At 40.6% G+C, this 26949-nt stretch overlaps 3 protein-coding genes across 9 annotated transcripts in view; all 3 read right to left on the bottom strand.

Annotated features, from left to right (window-relative positions):
- The window catches only part of LOC127556769 (zinc finger protein 665-like), a 572139-nt gene that overhangs the window by 15337 nt on the left and 529853 nt on the right, over positions 1 to 26949 (bottom strand). The window lies entirely within an intron of this gene.
- Positions 1 to 26949, bottom strand: part of LOC127556748 (zinc finger protein ZFP2-like) — a 605234-nt gene that overhangs the window by 138230 nt on the left and 440055 nt on the right. For 3 of the 6 annotated variants that reach the window (XM_051990145.1, XM_051990142.1, XM_051990144.1), the window contains exon 2: positions 13334 to 13473. The exons of 1 other annotated variant lie outside the window; for it this stretch is intronic. Coding sequence is in view for 1 of the 5 variants with exons in the window: in XM_051990139.1 (XP_051846099.1) it covers positions 24185 to 26949 (2765 nt within the window). In the remaining 4 variants the exon portion in view is untranslated. Of the gene's footprint in view, positions 1 to 13333; positions 13474 to 14400; positions 14491 to 22546 lie in introns of those variants that run through there. 2 more of the 6 variants (XM_051990146.1, XM_051990139.1) reach the window with 2 other exon arrangements.
- Positions 1732 to 23061, bottom strand: LOC127553466 (zinc finger protein 271-like). Its single transcript, XM_051984182.1, has 7 exons — positions 22924 to 23061; positions 14407 to 14501; positions 13334 to 13473; positions 13157 to 13209; positions 12775 to 12933; positions 9297 to 9423; positions 1732 to 7616 (listed from the first exon to the last, which is right to left on the bottom strand). Exons 1-7 carry the CDS (start codon positions 23059 to 23061, stop codon positions 4936 to 4938), a joined length of 3393 nt encoding a protein of 1130 aa, XP_051840142.1. The 3' UTR covers positions 1732 to 4935.

Raw genomic sequence — 26949 nt, 5'->3', positions numbered from 1 at the left:
ATGTTGTAGTATTCTGGTTGGTTTTCTGGAGGTCTCTGGACCAACCTTCATTTCAGTTTTGTAATCACCATGAGAACAGTCAAGTGTTAAAGTCCAGATTCTTTATTGTCTTCTTGTCTGGGGCCCAGGCTAGCTTGATCTCAGTGGAGGAAATGCAGGAGGACAGGCCAGCCACTGTGGTGGTGGGAGATGGAGCTCCAGCCTCCAGTCCTCCAAGTCTGATCCCTGAGTTTATCCCAGTTTATATGCTCTATTATAATTAGATCATTTATAGTATATTGAGTATAAACCAATCATTATTTCACCAGGGAACCATTATTAATTGTAAAATTAAATTAGTCTTACTGAACTATTTATTGTTGGAATCCTTACAAAGTGTTAAGTCATTCGAATTGATAGAGACAATAATTATCTAATTTAGCATAGTTCAATATGAGTGATCTGATCCTACAAGGAGATGTTATGGGCCAGAACTTGAAGTGAGATACTAAGTGGAATTGATGGAAGCAATGCTTGTGTGCTTGGGTTTGCACCTTTAAGAGTTTACACATTAGAAATCACACATTGGAGTTCACAAGTACAGGAGATACACAAATTTAACTTTATAACTTTGTGAATTTACACCTCCCATAATCCCACTCTAGGAGGAGGAGTCAACCTTTTACACCGAGCATAAAAAGAGCTTCAGTCAGTCAGTCAGAGTCAGTGCAGAAGAAGCCATGAGTCAAAGTTGAGCTACAGCCAGAAGTCACTTCGGAAGGTTGACAGAGGGAGAGTTCAGTTGGAGAGATTGAGAAACTAATCTACAGTCGGGCAGAACCAAGGTCCAGAGAGAGGCTGAAGCTAGCAACAAGAGCTCTTGGAACCAAAGCTAACTGAGCTATTTTGGAAGAAACAATAAAGAACTACTTTAACACCTGGCTGCGTTTGAAGTGATTATTACTTTGAACTGAAACTAAGGCTGCCTCCAGAAGCCTCCCCGAAGAAACCTGCTCCCAGAGAGAACTATTATATTATACAAAAGAAGAGAACACCACATTTAATACCATGCTAAACTAGAAAAAAATTATCTTATCAATTCTACTTAATTAGCACCTTGTAAGAATCCTTTCTTCAAGTAGAGATCTGGCCCATAATATCATCTCATTTACTGTGAACCCAGTTTCTACATCTGAAAAAGATAAGCATATATACACAAAAAAGACATATACACATATAAACACAAAATAGCAATGTTACATAAGTCATTGCAGCTTGTCACTAAACTAAATATACAAAACTTTATTGATGTACTCATTGCAAACAATAGCTCTTAATACCCCGTCATTTTTCAGAAGATATAGATTGAAGGGAGCTAAGTGGTGCAGTAGATAAGCACCAGTCCTGAAATCAGAAGAACTGAGTTCAAATATGGCCTCAGACACTTGACACTTCCTAGCTTTGTTACCTTCATTAAGTCACTTACCCCCAAATGCCTCAACAAAAAATCACAATAATAATAATAAAGTGATAGGTGATATGTGAGATGTGCATCTCAAAGTACTGGACCAACTAGAGACTTATATCCTCTCCCAGTGAAATATACACATTCAGCAAAGGCAGGGGCCCAAGGCCAAGATAGCTACCAAATGCCAGTGTATTCGAGTCTTCTTTGTGTTAGAATAGTTTTTTTAGAGGGAAAACTGAGCCAAAACATAAGTGAAAGTTGTAGAGCAGATAAGGAATAGTCAGTTTTCAGAGATTTGATGGATAGTATCAGGTTTATTCATCTGGGGAAAAGGTAAACATCCAAATTGGTTTGATGAAAATAATGGGGAAATTCAGAAGGTATTAAATGAATAATGAGAACTCTACAAGATTACAAGTAATTTAGATCATGCATATTAAATTCTTCCAAAAGTTTAAGGAAGGGTTACAGACATGTTGGATTCTGGGCACAGTAAATAAAGGCAGATAAGTTTCATTTTTACATTGAATGTAACAATCCAAAGTTATTTTATGATAACTAGAAGACTGACAGGAAAAGACCTATCTAAGCTGCCAAATGCTAATGTAGCTACATTGATTAGTGATAAGGATGTGATAATGGAAGAGATGGGCTGAACACATCAACCACTGTTGAAGATATTAACCATTACTTTTAGTTGTATTCCATTCCTCTTTAGCCATTTATTAATTGATGGCATCCCCACAGTCTCTAGCTCTGTCACCCAAAAAGAAAGGTGCTATCAATCTTTTAAACATATAAATTTAAGAAATTACCAGCAGGTGAATACAGAAAGGCTTAGAGAGACTACATGAACTGATGCTAAGTGAAATGAGCAGAACGAGATCATTATATACTTCAACAATACTATATGAAGATGTATTCTGACGGAAGTGGATTTCTTTGACAAAGAGAAGATCTAATTCAATTTCAATTGATCAATGATGGACAGAATCAGCTACACCCAGAGAAGGAATACTGGGAAATGAGTGTAAGCTGTTTGCAATTTTGTTTTTCTTCCCGGGTTATTTATACCTTCTGAGTCCAATTGTCCCTGTGCAACAAGAGAACTGTTTGGTTCTGCACACATATATTGTATCTAGGATATACTGTTTAACAGTATTTAACATGTATAGGCCTGCTTGACATCTGGGGAAGGGGGGGGGGGGGAGGGAGGGAGGGGAAAAATCGCAACAGAAGTGAGTGCAAGGGATAATGTTGTAAAAAATTACCCTGGCATGGGTTCTGTCAATAAAAAGTTATTTTTTTTTTAAAAAGTGAATTTCATGCTTTAGAGAAGTACAGGATTGACAGATGGACTGAACTATTCTGAAACTCTTGTGGTTAATAATTGGGATTGCCTTGTTTGCTAATTATGTGTTTATTATTGGCTCTGGGTGAATTATTATTGTCATTAAAGTATATAGAATAACTGTAAAAAATCCCAAACTTCCAACCAAAAAAACATATATATATATCTTGGCAAACAGACCTTATAGCGTATTTTGGAGTGAAACAGTTTTATAATTCTTTTGTCTCAATTACAGATTGTTCTCCAAGTTAAATGGATCACTTCATAATTTCAGCAACAATGTATTGGTGTTCCAAACATGATATCAAAATGGGGTTTTTGATTTGCATTTCCTTAATCAATAATAAGTTGGAATACTTTCTCATATGGCTGTAAAGTTTTAATTTCTTCATCAGAAACTACCTGTTCCTGTCTCTTTGAGTGTGAGATATGAGATCTTCATCTGAGAAGTTTTCTCTAGAACAGGACCCTTTGTTCTTCTCCTTAAATTACCTGACCCTGCCCTTCATTGTGCCAGAGGTAAAAGCTTTGGAGACTAAAATCCCAGGCCAATCCAGTCACCCCCAGGACTTGCTCTTGCTTAATTTAGCAGAGGCTGCCTATAGTGCCTAAGAATTCATTTGGGGCAAATCTCTACCTAGGGAGATGAGGTCCTCCCTAAGATCCTGTTAAGGTCTGGAACACTTCTAAAGTTTTGGCCACTTTTGCTGCTCAAAATGAATGTTGAGGCAATTATTTTTTTGTTTTAGAGGAGATTCTTAGGGAGCTAAGTATTTTCTATCCTATCATTTCTAATATTTATCAAGATTGGAGCTCAGATTGAAATTGTTCCACATTGAACACATTCAAAGCACTTCTCTCCAGCGTGGCTACTGTGATGTTGAGCAGGACTATTTATCTGGAAGCCTTTCCTCATTGAATACATTTATAAGTTTTCTTGCCAGTATAGACTGTCTCATATACAGCCAAATGGGAAGTCTTTGCGAAATCATTTCATGTTTATTATTATCATAATGCTTCTCCTAAATGTGAACTTTCTGATGTTTGCCAATATTGGATTTCTAGCTGAATGCCTTTCCACATGAAATTCATTTATAAGCTTTCTCTCCAGGGTTGATTCTCTGATGTGCAGCTGGAAAGAATCTGTGTGAAATCCTTTCCTCACTGACTACATTCAAAATGTCTCTTTAGTGTGCATTCTTTGATGTTCAACAAGATTTCACTTATGTGCAAAAGTCTTTCCACACTGAATACTTTCAAAAGGTTTCTTTCCAATATGAATTCTCTTGTGTCTTACAAGACAGGCACTGTATGTAAAAGCCTTTCTACACTGATTACATTCAAAAGGTATCTCCCCCATGTGGATTCTCTGATGTTTGCTAAGATCTCTTGTAATGTTCTCTTTAAAATGTAATGTTCTCTGTTGAGGTTTTCTTGAAGTCTCTGGAGGAAGCCTTCCTTTCAATTCAGTAATCACCACAAGTGCAGCCAGATGTTAAATTCCAAATCCTTTATTGTCTCTTTCAAAGTCTTGTCTCCTTGCCTGGGGCCTGGTTGGCTTTCATAGAGGCCTATCTCTCCTTGATTTTGAGAGCTTGAGCTCCTGCCCACCTTCTCTGGCTTCTGAATCTCCCCATATCCAAAGGTTTGTGCTTCAGCCTCCAGCCATCACAAAGGTGGATGATGGAATCAATCTGTCTCAGCATCTGAGAGCTTCTAGTGCGCTTGTCTTTTCTGGTCCTGAGAGCTTCTAGCTTATATGCACCACACCAAGTAAAAATCAATTGTTATATCACTAGGAAATCATTATTTGTTGTAGAATTAAATCAATGCTAAACTAGATTTATCCATTATCTCCTCAATTCCACTTAGTACTTTGTTTCAAATTTGGTCTATAACATCTCTTTGTAGGATTAAATCAATCACACTGAACCATGCTAAATCAAATAACCAATGTCTCTATCAGTTCCATTGACTTAGTACCTTGTAAGAATCCTTTGTTTCAAGTAGAGTTCTAGCCCATAACAATCTCCCTTGCATGTGAAAGCCTTTCCATATTGATTATCGTAAGGCTTTTCTCCTATATGGATTCTCTGATGTAAAGAAAGAATAAAAGGCCTTTCCACATTGATTATATTTATATGGTTTTCTCTCCTGTGTGGATTCTCTGATGTGTTGTAAGATTCGTCTTTCGTGTAAAAGCTTTCCCACATTGATTACATGTATAAGGTTTCTCTCCAGTGTGGATTCTCTGATGTTCTGTAAGCTTGTACTTACGTCTGAATGCCTTTCCACAATGATTACATTTATAAGGCTTTTCTCCTGTGTGGATTCTCTGGTGTAAAGCAAGATTGGCACTGCATGTGAAAGCCTTTCCACAATGAATACATTTATAAGGCTTTTCTCCAGTGTGGACTCTCTGATGTTCTGCAAGCCTGTAATTACTTATGAAAGCCTTTCCACATTGATTACATTTATAACGTTTCTCTCCAGTGTGGATTCTCTGATGTTCAGAAAGCCTATAATTACTTATGAAAGCCTTTCCACATTGATTACATTTAAAAGGTTTCTCTCCAGTATGGATTCTTTGATGTAAAGCAAGACTGGCACTCTGTGTGAAAGCCTTTCCACATTGATTACATTTATAAGGTTTTTCTCCTGTATGGAGTCTCTGATGTAAAGCAAGACCAGCTCTAGCTATGAAAGCCTTTTCACATTGATTACATTTATAAGGTTTCTCTCCAGTGTGAATTCTCTGATGTTCTGCAAGCACATAATTGAATCTGAAAGCCTTTCCACATTGATTACATTCAAAAGGTTTCTCTCCTGTGTGGATTTTCTGATGTTTGCCAAGATCTCCCTTGCATGTGAAGGCCTTTCCACATTGATTACATTTAAAAGGTTTTTCTCCAGTGTGGATTCTTTGGTGTAAAGCAAGATTGGAACTGTTTGTGAAAGCCTTTCCACATTGATTACATTTATAAGGCTTTTCTCCTGTGTGGATTCTCTGATGTTCTGCAAGCTTGTAATTACATCTGAAGGCCTTTCCACATTGATTACATTTATAAGGCTTTTCTCCTGTGTGGATTCTCTGATGTTCTGCAAGCTTCTTATTTCTTCTGAAAGCCTTTCCACATTGATTACATTTATAAGGTTTTTCTCCAGTGTGGATTCTCTGATGTAACACAAGACTGGCTCTTGTTATGAAAGCCTTTCCACAATGAATACATTTATAAGGCTTTTCTCCTGTGTGGATTCTCTGATGTTCTGCAACCATGTAATTTCTTCTGAAACCCTCTCCACACTGATTACATTTATAAGGTTTTTCTCCAGTATGGATTCCCTGGTGTAAAGCAAGATTGGCTCTTGTTATAAAAGCCTTTCCACAATGAATACATTTATAAGGCTTTTCTCCTGTGTGGATTCTCTCATGTTCTGCAAGCATGTAATTTCTTATGAAAGCTTTGCCACACTGATTACATTTAAAAGGTTTCTCTCCAGAATGGATTTTCTGATGTCTGCTAAGATCTCCCTTGCATGTGAAAGCCTTTCCACATTGATTACATTTATAAGGCTTTTCTCCTGTGTGGATTCTCTGATGTATAGCAAGACTGGCTCTCTTTATAAAAGCCTTTCCACATTGATTACATTTATAAGGTTTTTCTCCAGTGTGGATTTTCAGATGTAAAGCAAGACTGGCTCTTGTCATGAAAACCTTTCCACATTGAATACAGTTATAAGGCTTTTCTCCTGTGTGGATTCTCTGATGTTCAGCAAGACTGGCACTCCGTGTGAAAGCCTTTCCACATTGATTACATTTAAAATGTTTCTCACCAGTGTGGATTCTCTGATGTAAAGCAAGACCTGCAGTCTGGGTGAAAGCCTTTCCACAATGAATACATTTATAAGGTTTCTCTCCTGTGTGGATTCTCTGATGTTCTGCAAGCACATAATGGAATCTGAAAGCCTTTCCACACTGATTACATTTATAAGGCTTTTCTCCTGTGTGGATCCTCTGATGCTTACTAAGAGTGGAACTAGATGCAAAAAGCTTTCCACAGTGATTGCATTCAAAAGGTTTCTCACCAGTGTGGATTCCCTTAGGTACAACTAGAAAGAATCGGTGTGTGAAGATCTTCCCATCTTCATTATATTTATAAAACTCTCCAGGATGAATCTTCTGAGATCTATCAAAGTCTGAATTCCAACTATAGGTCATCCCATACTCACCAAATAAAGGTTTTTTCATTCTGGGGTCAATTCTAGATTGGTAAGGAAGAGATGAATTATGGGATGACATTGCTTGACCTTCTTTATACTCATCAGGTTCCTTTCTTATGTGAATTGCCTGCTGAGTAATGAGCTTAGAGGTCTGACTCAAGGCCTTTCCACCTTGACTACCCACAGAAAACATTTCCCCATTATCATTTTTCTGATGTCTAGTGAGGTCTGAACTCTTGCTGAAGGCCATTTCCCATTGATTATCTGGATTCATTAGTATTTCAGCAGGCTTCTCCTGGGAATCAAAGAGCTCTGCCTGTTCAGGAAAATATTTCTGATATTCACTATCTAGAAGATAGTTACTCCCTGAATTCATTTTGTTATAGTGATTTAGGAAAGATGATTGCTTGAATCTCTTTCTACTTTCATCCAATTCACAGTCAGTCTTTGGATTATCTACTTGGATTTTAGAGGCATGGATTTCCCTCAAAGTCAAGGCACAGGGACCATCCTTCAGGAATCTTCGCAGGTCACGTTCTTCCACAAAAATTCCCAGCTTTCTAGTCATCTCATTCCATTCAAAGTTGAGCTCTACATCTGAAGAAAACAAAACATCAAACACAGAGACACAAAAAAGATATACACAAATAAATGAAAACAAAATCAATGACGATGTAAGACTTAAATAGCTCATGCCTTTCTCTTTACTAACCTCAAAAGAGTAAAAGTTCATAAATATATTCTTGCAGCAAAAACTGGCATTTATTAGACTTTTTCTCTTTAAGGAGAAGAGATCTACAAGATATGAAAGTGACCTAGGAGATGGACACAGTAGAGTACTAATCTTTTAACAGAAGGGGCAGCCACGGGGCAAGATAACAGCCAAATTCACTATCAACAGATTAAAGTGATTCTCCATGGGAGAACAATTCATTTCTAACTTGGAGACAACAGAGTTTGCAACATTATAGCTGAAAAGGACTGAGCTGCTTTTAGAGATTTGTCAGAGAGTACCCCAGTTATAAATCTGGACTACAATACTTGGAAATATCCAAACTGGCATGATGCAAAGGTGGGGAAATTCAGATGGTATTAAACAAAAACTCAGAACTCTACAGGGCCTGCAAATAAGTTGCTTCAATCATTGAAAAAGCTAGCATTTAAATCCACCAAAAGCTAAGTGCAAACAAAACTTGAGAAAGATTCAGAATTCTGGGCTCAGTAAGAGGCCACATAAAATTCAGGTTTGTGGGGACTGCTTTTATGATGCCTGAAAGCTATTTATAGGCCAAAGACCTAATAGGGTGAACCTGAAATACTCAGTGCTTATGGAGCCACATTGATCAGTGACACCAACAGGATCCTGGAGAGATAGGCTAAACGCTTCTATAGCATTTTCAGGAGACCATGGGTATTACCACGTCACATCTACCATAATGTCTCAGATTAAAAAAAAGATAATAAAGAATGTTGGAAGGAATGAAGGGAAAGTGAGATGCTAATCCACTATTGGTGGAATTGTGACCAGATCCAATCATTTTGGAGAGTAATTTGGGATTAGGCCCAAAGGGATATAAAACTCTGCAAATCCTATGATTCAGCAGTAACCCCACTGGGTCTGAATACCAAAGAAATCATAAATGAGGGAAAAAGACCATAGTGTAAAAAATATACGTAGAACCTTTTTTTGTGTGGCAAAGAATAGGAAAATAAATAGATGCCCATCAATTGAGGAATGGCTAAAGAAACAGAAAGGGTCCCAAGAAAACAACTCCTCTTAAAAACAGATTTGGTAAGATGGAAAAAGAGAAGAACTCCTTGAAAAACAGCACTGGTGAAACTGAAAAGAGAACTCCCTAAAAAATAGAATAGTTGAAAGGGGGGGAAAAAAAATCCAACGAACAAAACAAGTCATTTAATAGATCAATTCAGCAAATTCAAAAAGAGATAAAAAATGCTAAGGGAAGGAAGAAATTCATTAAAAAATAGATTTCAACAAATGGAAGTAAATGACTCAATGAGATATTAAGAATCAGTCAAACAGAAATCTTGTTTTTCCTGGCAATGAACCCTGATCATCTATGTCTCCAGCTATTGAACTGGAAGGAATGATTCAATTTAATAAGGATACAAGGAAAGAAAAAAGTAGATGGAGAGTTGGAGCACCCAGAGGACCCATCACCTAAGGCTGAGATGCACCAGAGTGTGCACCCATTCTCTCCTGTTCATGCTGTATTTGGCCTGACAAATAAAATGAAGAAAAGAAATAGTCCTTACCCAGGGACAGCAGATTTTGGACATTCTCCAGCATGACCTCCTTGTATAGCTCCTTCTCAGAAGGATCCAAGAGCCTCCACTCCTCCTCAGTGAAGTCCACCATCACATCCTTGAAGGTCACCAACTCCTAAACCATCAAAAGTCACAAGATTTTAAGCTGAAACTCCAGAATTTATCTATTCCAACCTTCATTAATTGAGAAGAGGAAACTGAACCAGAGTTGGGATTTGTCTACCAAAATTCACCTGAGCTTTATGATTGTCATAGCCAACACTTTGCAACATTCAGAGGCATTCAGAGCCCAATGGGATACTGAGAAATGCCTTTTCTGTTTGAAGTAAAACTCACCTTGGAATATTAAAAGATTTCTTACTATATAACGCTTGTCTTGATGAAAGGAGGGGAAATGTAGGTGAAGTAAGAGAATGTGTGTAAGAGAAAGAGAGAAGGGGAGGGAAAATCTCTCCCCATTAAAAGTGTCATAAGTGACATGTTAAGGAAATTCCACGAAGAGTTTGGGAGAAGTTGACAAGGACTTTGTATTCTTGGGTCAACAGAACCTGAACATTCATCACTGAGGAAAGAAGAAAGAAAAAAAGATTTGATAAATTACCTAAAAGCATGAAATATTCCTAACCTGATGAAAGCAAGAAAAGATTCCCAGAGATATATTACTGCCAATATGTCCATGACAGTGTAGTATGAAACTGCTTCCAGCCACGTCAAGCATTCTCTATGTTTACATTGAGGGGCTGATATGACACTGGGCAGGATGGGTCATGGACAAACATCTGCTGTCTTTGTTTTACACTTGGCTTGACTTGTTAATGGAATGGATTCATTCACTTCAAAACTGAATTATTGGGAAAAAAAAGAGCAACTCCATGGGGAAAGGAGTTTCTTTCCTTTCTTAAAATGTAATATTTTATCAGTGGGGGTTGGAGAATGAGCAAATGCATAAGAAAGACATATATAGTTTATTTCTGCAAAAGAAATGATTTCAACATCATGTAAGAACACAAGAATATTGAGGATCAGAAATCAAGAGAATTAAAAAGCCAGTTTGATAGCTATTATACAAGAGAGTGCCCAAATCTGCAAACACTTTGACATGCTAGAAGGAATCGCTTATTTTCTAATGTGTTGCATATAGGAACTGTGCTTGGGAAATGCACTTGGCAGGTGATGCTTTTCCATTTCATTTTCTTTTAATTTCCAACAGAATGATAAGATTGACTTTTTTAGAAGTTTTTATTAGGAGAAATTCTCTTCCTTGCATATAAAAATCTCACTTTTTTTTTTTTTTTTTGCCATTTTGATTTTCTTGAAAACATCTGACTCATCTACTTCTCATGCATATTTCACTTTTAGCTTCCTTTCTGTCTAGTATTAAATTTGTGAGCAACTGAATAAAGCCTCAGTTGGGTTGAGACTTAACTGAGTAGCTTCCATGCCAGGTGGAATTGGAGAATTTTCCTAAACCACTTCATTACATTCTATAGACACTGCGTCAAGGTTCTGAAGTTTGTGCCAAGGCAGCTCCCTGCTAAAGGCCAAAGAACGTCTTACAACAAAAAGAATTGATAGTTGCCTTAGTTCATATCCTGATAGAAAGCTATTTTTATTACTATTAATTTTAAAGCAAAATTGACCTAATTGTATGCATAAATTAGTAAATGTTAATTAATAAATATTACAAAAATGTAATTCTTCATTTCTCAAAATCTAGGTTTCAAGAGGAGTTGCTCCTAAGGACATCATCGGATCAGATTCAAAGAACTATTTTTAAATGACCATCTAGCAGAAAATAATCATTAGAATCATAATCCTATAAGTGTCATAAACTTATTCACAATCAAATAAAATTCATTCAGTTGAAAGCAATCCTGGTTATTATAAGAAAGAAAATCATTTAACCACTTAGCAATATGACACTATAGATTGTTGCACTCAGAAAACAGAACAGTCATTCTGATCCAAGACATGTTGCATTAATGCCCAATTTTTAAAGATTTTTTCCATTAAGGGATGATGTACTCATAGAAAGTCAAACATCATAGTATCCCTAGAGAACACATGGGACTTTCAATGAAAACTTATGATTTAGTTTAGGACAAACTCCGTTTCATAAAACTAGATCAAAAGAGGGGGATGACATATCTTCCAGAATCTTAATTTTCCCATGATCCATTTCTACTAGCAGAAAAGAGTCTACTGTCAAAGTTTTATCTTGGCCATGAGTATGAGTGGAGAAAGAGGAGGAGCCTGGGGGCTCAGGACTGAGGCAAAACGGGTCTCCTGGACCCTCTCAGGAAGGTCTTTGCGCACAGAAGTCACAAGAGCCTCTTCTGTTTCCTCATGAAAAAGAATTGTAGGGCTGTGTTTGCTCCTGCTTCCCTCAGCTCCTCCAGAGGCCTTGCTCTCCTGCTGTGGAGACTTCTCAATGGAACTAGACCTCACCATCTCCCCCCGCCCCCTTGCTTTTTTTGGTCCATTTGATGTCTCCCCCTCCCAATCTCTTTCCTCCTTGAACTCTGGGAAACACAATCACATCATTTGCACTCATATCCCAACATATGTCACTGAGGCTTTCATCTAGGAAATGGGCATTTTTTTCCCCTCCCCACTGAGACAATTGGAGTTAAGTGATTTGCTCAGGGTCATACTAACTACAGTTAGTCAGGGTCATAACTAAAACAGGAAGTGTTAAATGTTTGAGGCCAGATTTGAACTCAGGTCCTCCTGACTTCAAGACTGGTGCTCTATTCCCTGCGCCACCCACTTACACAGAGAAATGGGCTTTTTAAATGTGAATTTTTAAGCAGGCTTAAGTAATTCACTTGATTCTTACACTGGCATGTAAATCAATACATGCAAAGTTCCCTCCATTTATGTTCCTTCCGCCAATCCCTTTAAGAACACTTGTAGACCCATTTCCTGGGCGATCATTCTCCTTCATAAAGCTCTCGGCAAATGTTGAGTCACTTTAGAACTATTCAAGCAGCTATAGTTGTCCTTGGACTAGTGTGTGGAGTTATGGGAAAAACCTCTGTAGCAGACTTTCAAACTCTAAGTGTACAAACCCACATCTTTTGTTCTTTTCCGTATAATGTCTCATTTTCTTTTCTTGGGCTCTAAACATGTCACCCAGAACTTTTTGTGAGTCTGGGTACAAGACAAAACCTAACGGAGGCAAAGGAGAAGCTTTGAGGCTCAGGAGGAGAGTCTGTGTCTGACCCCCGTGGCCGTGTGAGCCACACGTCCCTCCCCCTCCCCTGGAAAACGTCACCCTCCTGAGTGGACACATAACTGACAGCTTAGTCTCTGGCCGGATCCTCCTCTCCCTGTCTCAGGGCGTCCCCAGCAAGAACCCCGACAATTCTCACAATGAGGTTAAAGGAGATCCTATTTCCAGGGCTCCCGGCCCATGGCAGATGCCACAGAACCAGCCCCCAAAGCCGGGCCAGGCTTCTCCCACCTTCTTCCCCTCCTCCTCCTGGACCCCGGGCTCTGGCTGAGCCTTGACAAGACCCTCCATCCCATAACCGGCTCCCAGGGCCTCCTCTCCTGCTGGGAATGTCCTCCCTCCCCCCTGGGCCTCCCGGTCTCCTTCCCGTCTCAGTGAAAGTCTCACCTCCTGAAAAAAGAGCCTTTCCAGGTCCCCAAACAGGTGGCACCTTCTCTCTGAGAAGTCTACACTGTACAGAGCTGGTGGGGACCCCCTTGATGAGATGTTTGTTACAAACTGGACTGAGAGCTCAGGGAGGGCAGGGACCCTTAGCCTGTAACCTCCCTTTGTCCCCTCCCCCCGGGGGTGGGCACAGTGCTTGGCACCCGGGAGCCACATTCTCAGGGCTCACTGATGGGACCCGAGACCTGGCAAAGCAGAGGGACTCAGAGCCCTGGGAGCCGCCTGAGGGGCAGGAAATGGGCAGCGCCAGGGGGGAGATTCCTGCCCCGCTGCCGGCCCTGCCGGGGCCCCTCCCTCTGACAGGAGGAATATCCCTGGGCTCCCCCCGGGCAGGGGCCGCACTCACCTGGGACGAGGGGCTCCGGCTGCCGGGGGCCATGTCTCTGGTTCCGGGCTTGGGCGCTCTGCCGGCCGGGCGGGGGAGGGAGAGGGGCCCCAGGGAGGGAGGCCGGGGTCTGAGGCTTCCCTTCCCGGGCTGGTGCTGACCTGCCCACAATGAGAGAGAGAGAGCTCTGAGGGCGGGGAGGTGGGGGGCGGCTGCTCCCCACGAGGAGGCCCAGAGACCTCAAAAAGGAGGCAGAGAGAAGTCAGGTCAGAGAAAGAGGCAGAGAAACTCCAGCTCAGAGAGGGAGGCCCCAGGGATCACAGAAAAGGAAACAGAGAGATCTCAGTTCAGAGAAATGGAAGCAAAGGAATATCACCTGTGGGGGCAGGGAGGCCCTCCTAGAACCCCCAGCATTGCACACTAAGATCTCCTACACACTGCAGGAAGGGGCATCCCTGGGAGCATGAGCCCCGTTATGTCAAGATCACAAGGCCTTCCTCGGAATCCTTGGAAGGCCAGTGTGACGCTGACCCTGCCTGCCTCAGTTTCTGCCAAAGGCCCCAGAAACCCACAGACGTCCCAAGATCACCAGGATGGCACCGAGTCAAGGAGCAGAGCTGGATGGGAGCCCCAGTCCCCCTCCCCCTCCCGCCAAGGACACCCCCCCACCCCCCCCCCCCCCCCCCCCCCCCCCCCCCCCTTCTCCCAACAAACAGAAGGACTGGGCAAAGTTCGCACTAAGAGCTGCATGTAGGGGGCGCTTCCTGCATCCCAGGCCCTGTATTTAGTGCTTTACACAAGGGATCTCATGGGGGGAAGGGGCTGCTCTCAGCCCTTTTTTGCACTGTAGGAAACTGAGGCAAACGACGTGAAACTACAGAATCCCCCCCCCAAAGTGTGCAAAGGGCCCCTGGCAACTGGCGAGGGGACCGCGCGATACCGGGGGCTCGTGGGGGAGGGGCTCGTTGGGTTCCGCAGGGCCCGCCCCGCCCCCATCTCAGCCCGAGCAGGGAAATCACTGACAGCTAAGGCCCCACGTACACCCGCGCCCACGCGCACACGCAGCTCCGTTACACGCCCCCACTCACAGCTACCGCACTTCTGCTCCCCTCTCCTGCACGCGCACCCCCGCTCGGGGCCGGGACACGTGCACCAACTCTGGGGACTCTGCCACAAGACCGGCCCCCAACTGGTGAGGAAGAGGAGGAGCCTTACCGAGGAAGGCGGAAGTCCCAGGCCGCGCCTGCGCACAGCTGCCCTCCTGCCCCACTGAAGTAAGAACAGAAATAAACCTGGGACCCAGGAAGCGGCGCCTGCACCCCAGGGAACTCCCAGCATGCCCCGCGGCTCAGGAGCGGAGGGACAGCCGCGGGGTGACGTCAGTAGGAGGCATTCTGCCCGGGGGGCCAGAGGCTGGGGGCAAAAGTGCCCAAAGAGGAAGCCTCGGGCTAGAGCTGGAGCCCAGCAGCTCTCTGCCTGTGGAGTCCACCAAGCTCCCTTCAGCTCCACCAGGTGCGAGGTCAGTATGGGAGGCTTGTCTGCCCATCCCGGGTGGCCGGGGGTCATCACCCCATACCCAGGACTTGCTGGAGGGAAGCACAAAGGGATGACCGCCCCAGCCCCCAACCCGGTGAAAATCAAGCTCCTTCCCCCACCTGAGGACAAATCCCCTCCTTCTGCCTCTCCTGCTCTTTCCAGCACATGGGGATCAGGAAGCGGGGGCTGCTGAAGCACAAATGGATCTAAATGGACTCCTCCTGGTTTGGGGTTTTTTTTTCAAAACTCTTGACAGGCTAATTCCATCCCCTCCCCCACACAAGGGATCACATGGGCCAGCTTTTTGGAGGGGGACCATGTGACTTGTACAATTCAGCTTGAGGATTTTAATTGTACATTAAAAAAATAATCCTTCTGATGGCCGCGCTCTCTTTAGGCCAGTTCCAATGGTCTTGTGATGGAGAGAGCCATCTGCCCCCAGAGAGAGCCTTGTGGGAATTGAGCTTGGATAACAACATCCTGTTTTCACTTTTTTGTTGTTTGTTTGTATTTTGTTTCCTTTCTCATCTTTTTCCCTTTTTGATCTCATTTTTCTTGTGCAGCCAAATAATTGTGGAAATATGTATGGAAGAATTGCACATTTAACACATATTGGATTACTCGCTGAGGGGCTGGGGCAAGGGACAGAAAACATTTAGAACACAAGGTTTTGTAAGGGTGAATGTTCAAAATTATTCATACACATAGTTTGACAAGAAAAGGCCTTAATTAATAAAAATAATCATTCCAGATACTGTATAATGCAGTGGGACAGAGGGTTTCTTGCCTGTAGGAAGCCTGTCCTGCTCGATAAGAAGCAGCTAGTTAACATCAGTCCAGATGTGGGAGAGGAGAATGAGATAGAGGAGGTATAAATATTGTTGTACATAGAAATGATGTAATCCTTTCTAAAAAAAAAAATCCCTTTGTATCTTCTGCCCTCTTTTGTGTAATCGTCCAAGCTTAAATTGCCTTCTGCCCTCAACATGAATCAACAGGAAAACTTTAGAATCTTCTCTGGAATATTATGGAATTGGTGCCAATACTTGGGGGACTGGAGGAGAGTTCCCTTTTCCCTAATTTAAGAGCAGTTCAAATAAGAGTGGGCACATTAAGGAGACTTCAAGAAAACCAATTGTAGACATTTACTTTCTGCAGTGATTTAGTCTGTTTCTCAGTTTTCTCTTAAACCATTTGGTGACTCCCACCTGGTAATTTTAACCCTTTTCTTTTAGGAAGCTGATTTAGAGGAAAATATAATCCATGGAGCTTTAAAGCTGGGGCTTGTCAAACACTAGATTGCTATAGTTATTGACTATTTTATCCTGTGATCCTAACTCCCTAAGAAAATTAGTTCAAATACTATGTAAACTATTTGGAAAAATAGACAAAGGAGTTCTGCAAGTTCTTTCTAGGACACAAATATGGTGCTCATATCTAAACCAGTAAGAGCCAGATCAGAGAAAGAAAATTACAGACCAACCTCTCTCATGAATATTGAAATATTATTCTATATTTCTTTATAGAATATGTATTCTATATAGAATAACTATATTAGTATAATATATAACTATAATAGTAGCACAGAAATTAGAACAAGTTATCAGCAAGATAACACACTATGACCAAATGAGATTTATGTCAAGAATGCAGGGCTGGCTCAATATAAGATTAATTATTGCCACAGCTGAATATATCAATAACAAAACTAATAGAAATCATATGATGATCTCAATAGATGCAGAAAAAACTTTTGACAAAGTACATCATCCACTCCTATTTAAAGACACTAGAGAGCATAAGAATAAATGGAGTTTTCCTTAAAATGATAAGCAGCATCTTTCTAAAACCATCATCAGGCATTATTTGTAATAGAAGCTAGACACATTCCCAATAAAAGCAGGGGTGAAACAAGGATGTCCATTATCACCACTATTATTCAATATTGTATTAGAAATTTCACTTCTAGCAATAAGAAAAGAAAAAGAAATTAAAGATATTAAAATAGACAATGAGGAGATAAAAGTGTCACATTTTGTAGATGATATGATGGTTTCCTTAGAGAATTCTAGACAGTGATCCAAAAATCTGCTTGAAACAATTAACGGCTTAATGCAGCATATAAAGTAAACCCACATAAATCATGAGAATTTCTACATATTACTGACAAAGCCCAGCAGTAAGAAGTAGAAAGAGAAATTCCATTTAAAATAATTGTAGACAAAACAAAATATTTGGATGTCTACCTGCCAAGACAAAGCCAGGAACTTCAAGAAAATCACAAAGCACTTTCACACAGATAAAGTCAGATCTAAACAAATGGAAAAATATCAGTTACTCAAGGATACGTTGAGCTAATGTAATAAAAATGACAATTCTATCTAAATTAGTCAATTAATTTACTTGTTCAGTTTAGCCCTTACCAAAGTTTTCTGTTTATCTATTTTTATACTCACCCTATTTCCCGGTCACAGGGACTTCTCCACTGACCTTAGGATCTTGTTAGTTGAACTGCTGAGTGTAGGTTCTTAGTCTGCCTTGGGTGACAGAATGTAATGTCTCGGCTAGCTCTATGGAGGACCTCAGGATCAGCCAGAGTTCTTGGCCTTTAGATGGAGAAGTGAAGGAGGCAGGAGAGCCACTAGGTGGCAGGTCAAAGATGGAGTCTTGACTCTTGAGTTTGGAGCCTTAAGTCTTTTCTGGCTGAGAGGTGTCCCTGAGCGCTATGGCCAAGAGCTCTGTGGCCAAGAGCTCTATGTCCCTCCCTTAGCCCTTACATCCTTCAGTATGATTACCTCACTATACCTCATTGAGCATGTGCAGGCATAAGCACCATGCTGTGATTCAGGTATACTTTTTCAGAGTTCTCTCCCGCTGCATTCTCCCATGAAATATACACATTCAGCAAAGGCAGGATCCCAAGGCCAAGATGACTGTCAAATACTTGTTGCCAGTAGATTAGAGTCTTCTTTGTGCTGAAACAGTTCTTTGCTAAATTAGAGAGAAAACTGAACCAACACACAATTGAAAATTGTAAAGCAGATAAGGAGCAGATAGCTTTCAGAGATTTGTTTGATAGTACCACATTTACTCATCTGGAAAAAAGTAAACATCTAAATTGGTTTGATGAAAATAAAGGGGAAATTCAGAAGATATTAAATGAAAAATGAGAACTCTACAAGATTTACAAAATTACAAGTAATTTAGATCATGCAGCTCTAGGAAGGCAGTGTTTAACTCTCCCAAAAGTTTAAGCAAAGGTTGCAGACATATTGGATTTTGGGCCCAGTAAATAAAGGCAGATAAAGTTCATTTTTATATTGAATGTAACAATCCGAAGCTCTTTTATGATGCCCTGAAAACTATTTATGGACCAAAGACCTATCTAAGCTGCCCAATGCTGATGGAGCTACATTGATTAGTGATCAGCATGTGATAATGGAAGAGATGGACTGAACTGTTTCATAAAGTTCTCTACCCACCATCATCAACCACTGTTGAAGCTATTAACCATTGATCTTAGGTCATATTCCATTCCTCTTTAGACGTTATTGAATTGATGGCATCCCTACAGTTAAAATGTCCACAGTCAACCAGCTGGCTTGAATGAAACTGTCAGACTGTTTTATTAACACTTTTACTAAGGATGAGGACTTTTTGCTCCTAACTTTTTCTCTCCTACTTTTCTGATCGGCATTCCATGCTCCTACCAGTAATTACCTTCTTAATTACTTTCAGCTAGGAAGCTCTGTGAGCAGTGGGGTAGGCTACTATCAGCATTCTTAAGGCAATCCACAGATGGGACCCCCATTCCCAAATGTCACCATCTCACCCCTGAATGACACCCCACTTTTAATCCATTCCTGAGATTTGTAATCTCAGGATTCGCTCAAATTGCAAATTTTCAACTGCATGGGAAGGCTGATTGGAACACACAATTAGATGCCCTGCTGCTGTTTTCAGATCTCACACCTCTCCTCCTGGCTTGAAACACCCCTCGTCTCCAGTATCTTTACAACTCTTGCCAGCTTGAAGTAGCTACAGAAGTCTGAGATCTTTGCCCCTTATTCCCCCAATGAATTTGGGTGGTAACTGCTTAAGGAGGGAGAAATAAAGTGGGTAAACTCTCTAAAAACTGTCCCCTTTTGATCTGTAAAATTAACATTCTGAAACTGTGTTTCCTTTTGTTCTGTAAAGAAGGAAGATTCCAGTCTCAGGCCCTCCTGGGAAGCATATCTCCCCATTGGTCTTAGGGAGATGCCAGATCCTTTTCAGGAAATTCCAAATTCCTTCTGCCTCCAAAGTGAATTTTCATTCGATTGGAAATCTGGGCCTGATTTTGGTAAGCAATTGCAAGGGATAATGTTGTATAAAAATGATCCTGGCATGGATTCTGTCAATACAAAGTTATTATTAAATAAAATAAAATTAAAAAAAAAATTACTTGGTCTGTTAAATGCCATTGTTTGCTCTAAGAGAACAACTATGAAGTTTTGTATATTTAGTTTGGTAACAACCTGCAATGATTCTTAAGTAACATTGCTATTTGTTTATATATATGTGTGTGTGTGTGTGTGTGTGTGTGTGTGTGTGTGTGTGTGTGTGTGTGTGTATGTTTGTTTTCTTCAGCTGTAGAAACTGGGTTCAAAGGAAATGAGATGAGTTTAAAAGCTGGGAATTTTTGTGGAAGAACATGACCTGCAAAGATTCATGAATAATGGTCTCTGTGCCTTCAATTTGAGAGAAAGGCATGATTTTAATCTCAAAGTACATAGATATCCAAAGAGTGATTGTGAATTGGATGAAATTAGATAGATAGTCAAATGGTCCTTTATCCAAAATCATTGTAAGAAAATGATCTTATAAAGTGATTATCTTCAGGATAATGAATACAAGAAATGCTTCACTTAAGAGGCAGAGCGAATGTACCCAGGAAATCAATGAGATATAGCTGTGAAGTGAAGTTCAGACCTCAATGGACATCAGGAAATGATACTGAAGAAATGATTTCAGTAAGTAATAAAGATGAGAAGGCTGTCAAATCAGAACTTTAATCTCATTATTCATCAGCAAATTCATATTAGAAAGGAATCTGATGAATATAATGTATGTGAAGCAACCTCATCCTATCACTCATCTCTTCTTTACCATGCTGGAATAAAAAGATATGGATATGATCAGTGTGGGAAAGCCTTTGGTTGGAACACAGCTCTTGCTAGCTCAGAGAAGGCTCATCCTGGAGAGGTGTCTCATAAATGTATTAAATGTTCAGAGAGTTGTCTATTACAGATAATTCCTGATTGGCCATAAGAGACCATATGAAAATCCATAGTAGAGAGAAGCCTTATTTATTTCTTCATAGTGGAAAGGCTTTCATATTCCTTTCCATTCTTCCTGCATACCAAAGAATCAAAGAATACTGGAGAGAAAGCTTTTGAATGTAATCATGTTGGAAAGGCTTTCCAAGAGACCGCTAGTCTTATGACATCAAATAATCCACACTGAGGAGAGACCTTATAAATGTAATCAGTTGTTATGGGCCAGAACTTGAAACAAGGTGTTGACTCACTGGAGTTGATGGAAACAATGCTTGTGTGCTTAGGTTTACACCTTTGAGAGTTCACACATTAGCTCACACATTAGAGTTCACAAGTCCAGGAGATTCACAAGTTACACCTCCCACAAACCCACTCTCAGAGGAGGAGTCAACCTTTGGGTTCACACCTTTAAGAGACAATATATAAGAAGCTCTTGGAGCTTCAGCTAGGAGATCAGTGGAAGAGATTGAGAGCCCGAATTCATGATCTCCTTTAAAGGAGCATCCTTGTATAGTCCTAGTTCTTCTACAAACCTCAATAGCATTTTCTTTAGCAAGTTGCCTTATAATTTCTTTTGCTGCATTTTCACCAATAGTTCGTATGATAGCTGTCTGCAAACGTCCCACAAAATCAACAAAGGGTTCATTTGGCCCTTGTGTTATTTTTGTGAAGGCCTCTCCTTTGTCCTGTTAACCTGGGATAAAACCCCATGCTTTGATAGCAGCAGAAGCAATTTGCTCATATTTCCTGGTCACCAGGGACTTCTTCAATGAAATTAGGGTCCTTGGTTCATATGTTGGGCACCAAACATGAAGTCTAGGCTGGCTCCCCGGAGGCCTCAGAATCAGCCAGAGTGAGGATAAGCAAAAGTCCTTGGTCTTTAGGGGGAGAAGTGAAGGAGATGGACAAAACTGCCTAGAGTTTTGCCAATGATCCTTCCTTGATTTTTTTCTTTGTCAGTTGAGCAATCAATTAATATACATCTATTAAGGACAATTATGTGCCAGACACAGTGCTAAGCACTATGGAAAAGCCAAAGTCTACCTATTATCAACATAGTCTAATGAAGAAGACAATGACAAAAGCAACCACGTGTGAACAAGCTCTATACAGGGAATCAAAGTCTTGAGAATGGTCAAGGAAGAACTTTTAAGGAAAAACTGGTTGAATTTGAATGGAGGCTGGGGTCAGTATATTTCTGATACCACACTTCCGATAAGAGAAGTCACTCGGTGGGAAAAGTTGTGATAGGGAGCTCAAAAGAATACATTTTCAATATTTCAATTCTCTTCCCAGTGATTACTATCTCTTAAGAATACTCTTCATGCTTTCACCTAAATAAGACAACTTCAGCTTTTCAGGAAATTACCTAGGATCTTGTTTTTCTTTGCTCTCTCTCAGTGATGACTGGGAATGTTTTCCCTTCCTCTCTCCAGAATACACAGGGTTTGCTGGCTTCTCACAAACTCATTCTAGAATTTTCTCAACATACCTCTGGGGACACTTCTGGTTAGCAGGAATTTCACATCACCCTCCCTCTTTTGCCTCCACGACTCTCAAACCTTAGTGGGAGAACATAGCCCTTCTCCTTGATTCCATAGGGAGAAGCACTTCATAGTAAGATATTTTTCCAGCTTTTATTTTCCCAACATGATTGTCACTTCAAATGGAAATCCTTTTCAGTCTTTCTTTAGGCTCTTAATGACTGCTCACTCTGATGCTCATAGAGGTCATGTGAGTGGACAAATCCTTTTTCTGCTTCAGTTTCCTCTACTTAATTGATGAGGCTTGGAAATTTAGTACTTTATGACATGGACCACTAAGGGTAGCAAGATTATTTGAATACCATGATAATTGCTCCATGGCTTATATTTTCCTCTAAACCAGCATCCTAAAGGAAAAGCATTAAGGATTACCAATTGGGAGTCACCAAGTGGGTTCAAAAAAACCCTGAGAAATGATCATCTAAACAGACTAAACCACTGCAGAAAGCAGGTGTCTGAAATTCATTTTCTTGAAGTCTCTTTAATGTGCACACTGTTATATGAACTGGTCTTAAATCAGGAAACAGGAAACTCTCCTCCAGTCCCCCAGTTACTGGCACCAATCCCATAATATTCCAGGGAAGTATTTTAGGGAAGTTTTCCTGTCCATCCTTGTTGGGGGCAGGAGGCAATTTAGACTTGGACAATTATGCAAATGAGGGCAGAAGAAATAAAAGTAACTTTTTTTTTAAATTATCACATCATTTCCATATACAATACCTGTACCTCCTCTGCCCCACCCTCCTCTCCAACATCTGGACTGATGTTAACTAGCTACTTTTTATCAAGCAGGACGGTCTTCCAAGAGGTAAGAAATCCTCTGTCACACTGCATAATACAATATCTGGAATGATTATTTTTTATTAAGATTTTTTTATTTTCAAACCATATGTATGGATAATTTCCAGCATTCACTCTTACAAAACCTTGTGTTCTAAATGTTTTCCCTCCCTTGCCCCACTCCCTCAACAAGTAATCCAATATGTATTAAATGTGCAATTCTTCTATACATCTTTGCACAGTTATTTTGCTGCACAAGAAAAATCAGATCAAAAAGGGAAAAGATGAGAAAAAAATCAGATGGGAGAATGAGCTTGATTTTCACTGGGTTGGGGGCTGGGGTAGTCATCTCTTTGTGTTTCCCTCCAGCAAGGACTAGATATGTGGTGATAACCCCTGGCCACCCGCGATGGGCAGACAAGCCCTCCCATACTGACATTACACCTGGTGGAGCTGAAGGGAGCTTGGTCGACTCCACAGGAAGAGAGCTTCTGGCCTGTAGCTCTAGCCTGCCAAGGCCGATGACCAGACCCTCAGGGAGTTCAGTGCTCTTTTCCAGAGGCAGCTGCATGTGGCTCCTGCACAAAATCTAGGGCCCTGACCCACGGCTCACAATGTCACACACTGTGGTTCTCAGTAGCTGCAGGACGGAAAACATCATGGGTCCAAATTTTTATGCCAGAGTCTGTCAGATACCAGCCAGTCAGAGCTGGGAAGAATTTTGGCCCAGACTTGTTCACAACCCCAGGGGTACGGCCAAAGGCAGGGAGGCAGCCAGTCAGGATGGCAGTGAACATGGCAGGGGACTCAAGGTGTCAAGCATAATGTGTCATCCTTTCTTTCCTTTGGGGTGAGGGAGCTTCTGTGAGCAGCACAGGGGGCTCTTTGGTGATCTCATGAAATACAATATAGAAAGCATGGCCCCACCTCTCCATGACCCTCCAGTTGATAACTACTCTGTGTTCAGTGGGGGTATTTCAGGGTCAGACTCTCTGGATCTCAGCCTAATCCCCCAGTGAGCTTTCTTTCCAGCCTTTACCCACTGTGACCTGATGTCTGGGGTACCCACAATGGAAGCAAAGAAATGCCAAGGGGCACTGCCTCCTGCATGTGCACTCTGCCAGTAGAATAGAGTTTTCTTTGTGCTGGCATTAAGTATTTGGTGTCAACTTGGCCTTGGGCCCCTGACTTTGCTGAAAGTTTTTCCTCATTGATTGCATTTACAAGATTTCTCCCCAGTGTGGATTTCCTGGTGTAAAGCAAGACTGGCTTTCTTTATAAAAAGCCTTTCCACATTGAATACATTTATAGGGCATCCCTCCTGTGTGGATTCTCTGATGTTCTTCAAGCTTGTAATTTCTTCTGAAATTCTTTCCAAATGGATTACATTTAAAAGGTTTCTCTCCAGTGTGGATTCTCTGATGTTCAACAAGCAAGAACCTCCTTCTATAAGCTTATTCACACTGATTACAATTATATGGCTTTTCTCCTGTATGGACTCTCTGATGTAAAGCAAGACTTGGAACTCTGTCTGAAAGCCTTTCCACATTGTTTACATTCATAAGGTTTTCTCTCCTGTGTGGATTCTCTGGTGTAAAGCAAGAATGGAATTGTTTGTGAAAGCTTTTCGTCATGTGGATTCTCTGATGTTCTGCAAGCCTGCAATTATATATGAATGCCTTTCCATATTAAATTTATAAGGTTTTCTCTCCTGTGTGGATTCTCTGATGTTCAGCAAGCCTACAATTGCGTATGAAAGCTTTTCCACATTGATTACATTTAAAAGGTTTCTCTCCTGTATGGATTCTCTCATGTGTTGTAAGATTCGTCTTGCGTGTAAAAGCTTTCCCACATTGATTACATTTAAAAGGCTTTTCTCCTGTGTGGATTCTTTGATGTTCTGCAAGCCTGCAATTACGTATGAAAGCCTTTCCACATTGATTACATTTAAAAGGTTTCTCTCCAGTGTGGATTCTCTGATGTTCAGCAAGACTGGCACTCTGTGTGAAAGCCTTTCCACATTTATTACATTTATAAGGCTTTTCTCCTGTGTGAATTCTCTGATGTAAAGTAAGACTGGCTCTCGTTATGAAAGCCTTTCCACATTGATTACATTTGTACGGCTTTTCTCCTGTGTGGTTTCTCTGATGTTCAACAAGCTTGTAATTGCATCTAAAACTCTTTCCACATTGATTACACTTAAAAGGTTTCTCTCCAGTGTGGATTCTCTGATGTAAAGCAAGATTGGCACTGCATGTGAAAGCTTTTCCACAATGATTACATTTATAAGGCTTTTCCCCTGTGTGGATTCTCTGGTGTTCTGCAAGCCTGCAATTACGTAGAAAAGCCTTGCCACATTGATTACATTTATAAGGTTTCTCTCCAGTGTGAATTCTCTGATGTATTGTAAGATTTGTATTTCGTGTAAAAGCCTTTCCACACTGATTACATTCAAACGGTTTCTCACCAGTGTGGATTTTCTGATGTGTAAAGAGGAGGGACCTGTTTGTAAAGGCTTTTTCACATTGATAACATTTATAAGGCTTTTCTCCTGTGTGGATTCTCTGATGTTCTACAAGCTTGTAATTACATTTGAAAGCCTTTCCACATTTATTACATTTGTAAGGCTTTTCTACTGTATTGATTCTCTGATGTAAAGTGAGACTGGCTCTGGTTATAAAAGCCTTTCCACAATGATTACATTTATATAGCTTTTCTCCAGTGTGGATTCTCTGGTGTAAAGCAAGACCAGCTCTAGCTATAAAAGCCTTTCCACACTGATTACATTTAAAAGGCTTTTGTCCTGTGTGGAGTCTCTGATGTTCAGTAAGACTGGTTCTAGTTATAAAAGCCTTTTCACATTGATTACATTTATAATGTTTCTCTCCAGTGTGAATTCTCTGATGTTCTGCAAGCACATAATTGAATCTAAAAGCCCTTCCACATTGACTACATTTAAAAGGTTTCTCTCCACTGTGGATTTTCTGATGTTTACTAAGATCTCCCTTGCATGTGAAAGCCTTTCCACAATGATTACATTTATAAGGCTTTTCCCCTGTGTGGATTCTCCAATGTACAACAAGACCAGCTCTAGTTATGAAAGCCTTTCCACATTGATTACATTTGTAACGTTTTTCTCCACTGTGGATTCTCTGATGTTCTACAAGCCTATAATTACTTATGAAACCCTTTCCACAATGATTACATTTAAAAGGTTTCTCTCCAGTGTGGATTCTCTGATGTATGGCAAGACTGGAACTCTGTGTGAAAGCCTTTCCACATTGATTACATTTATAAGGCTTTTCTCCTGTGTGGATTCTCTGATGTATAGCAAATCCAGCTTTAGCTATGAAACCTTTCCCACATTGATTACATTTATAAGGTTTCTCTCCAGTGTGAATTCTCTGATGTTCTGCAAGCAAATAATTGAATCTGAAAGCCTTTACACATTGACTACATTTAAAAGGTTTCTCTCCAGTGTGGATTTTCTGATGTTTACTAAGATCTCCCTTGCAGGTGAAAGTCTTTTCACAATGAATACATTTATAAGGTTTCTCTCCAGTATGAATTCTCTGATGTGCTGTAAGCATATAATGGAATCTGAAAGCCTTTCCACATTGATTACACTTATAAGGTTTCTCTCCAGTGTGGATTTTCTGATGCTTACTAAGAGTGGAACTAGATGCAAAAGTCTTTCCACAGTGATTACATTCAAAAAGCTGCTCATCAGTGTGGACTCCCTCAGGAACAGCTAGAAAGAATCGCTGTGTGAAGACCTTCCCACTTTCATTATATTTATAAAATTCTCCAGGATGAATCTTCTGAGATCTATCAAGGTCTGAGTTCCAAACATAGGCCTTCCCACACTCACTCAATGAAGTTTTTTTCATTTCAGGGTCAATTCTAGATTGGAAAGGAAGAGATGAATGATGGGATGAGATTGTTTCACATTCATTATATTCTTCAGGTTGCTTTGTGCTTTGAATTGCCTGCTGAATAATGAGCTTAGTGATCTGACTCAAAGCCTTTCCACGTTGACTACCAACACAAAACATTTTCCCATTATCATTTTTCTGATGTCTAGTGAGATCTGAACTCGTGCTGAAGGTCATTTCCCATTGATTATCTGGATTTATTAGAATTTCAGCAGGTTTCTCCTGAGAATCAAAAAGCTCTACCTGTTCAGGAAAACATTTCTGATATTCACTATCCAGAAGACAGTTATTCCCTGAATTCATTTTCTTATAGTGATTTAGAAAAGAAGATAGCCTGAATCTCTTTCTACTTTCATCTAATTCACAGTCAGATTTTGAGTTATCTACTTCAATGTTAGAGTCATGGATTTCCCTCAAAGTCAAGGAACAGGGACCATCCTTCATGCATCTTTGCAGGTCACATTCTTCCACAAAAAGTCCCAGCTTTCTCATCTTCTTATTCCATTCAAACTTGGGCTCCATAT

Source organism: Antechinus flavipes, chromosome 3 (assembly GCF_016432865.1).
Source record: "Antechinus flavipes isolate AdamAnt ecotype Samford, QLD, Australia chromosome 3, AdamAnt_v2, whole genome shotgun sequence".
Taxonomy (NCBI): Eukaryota; Metazoa; Chordata; class Mammalia; order Dasyuromorphia; family Dasyuridae; genus Antechinus; species Antechinus flavipes.
This window is presented reverse-complemented; position numbering and strand designations above follow the sequence as displayed.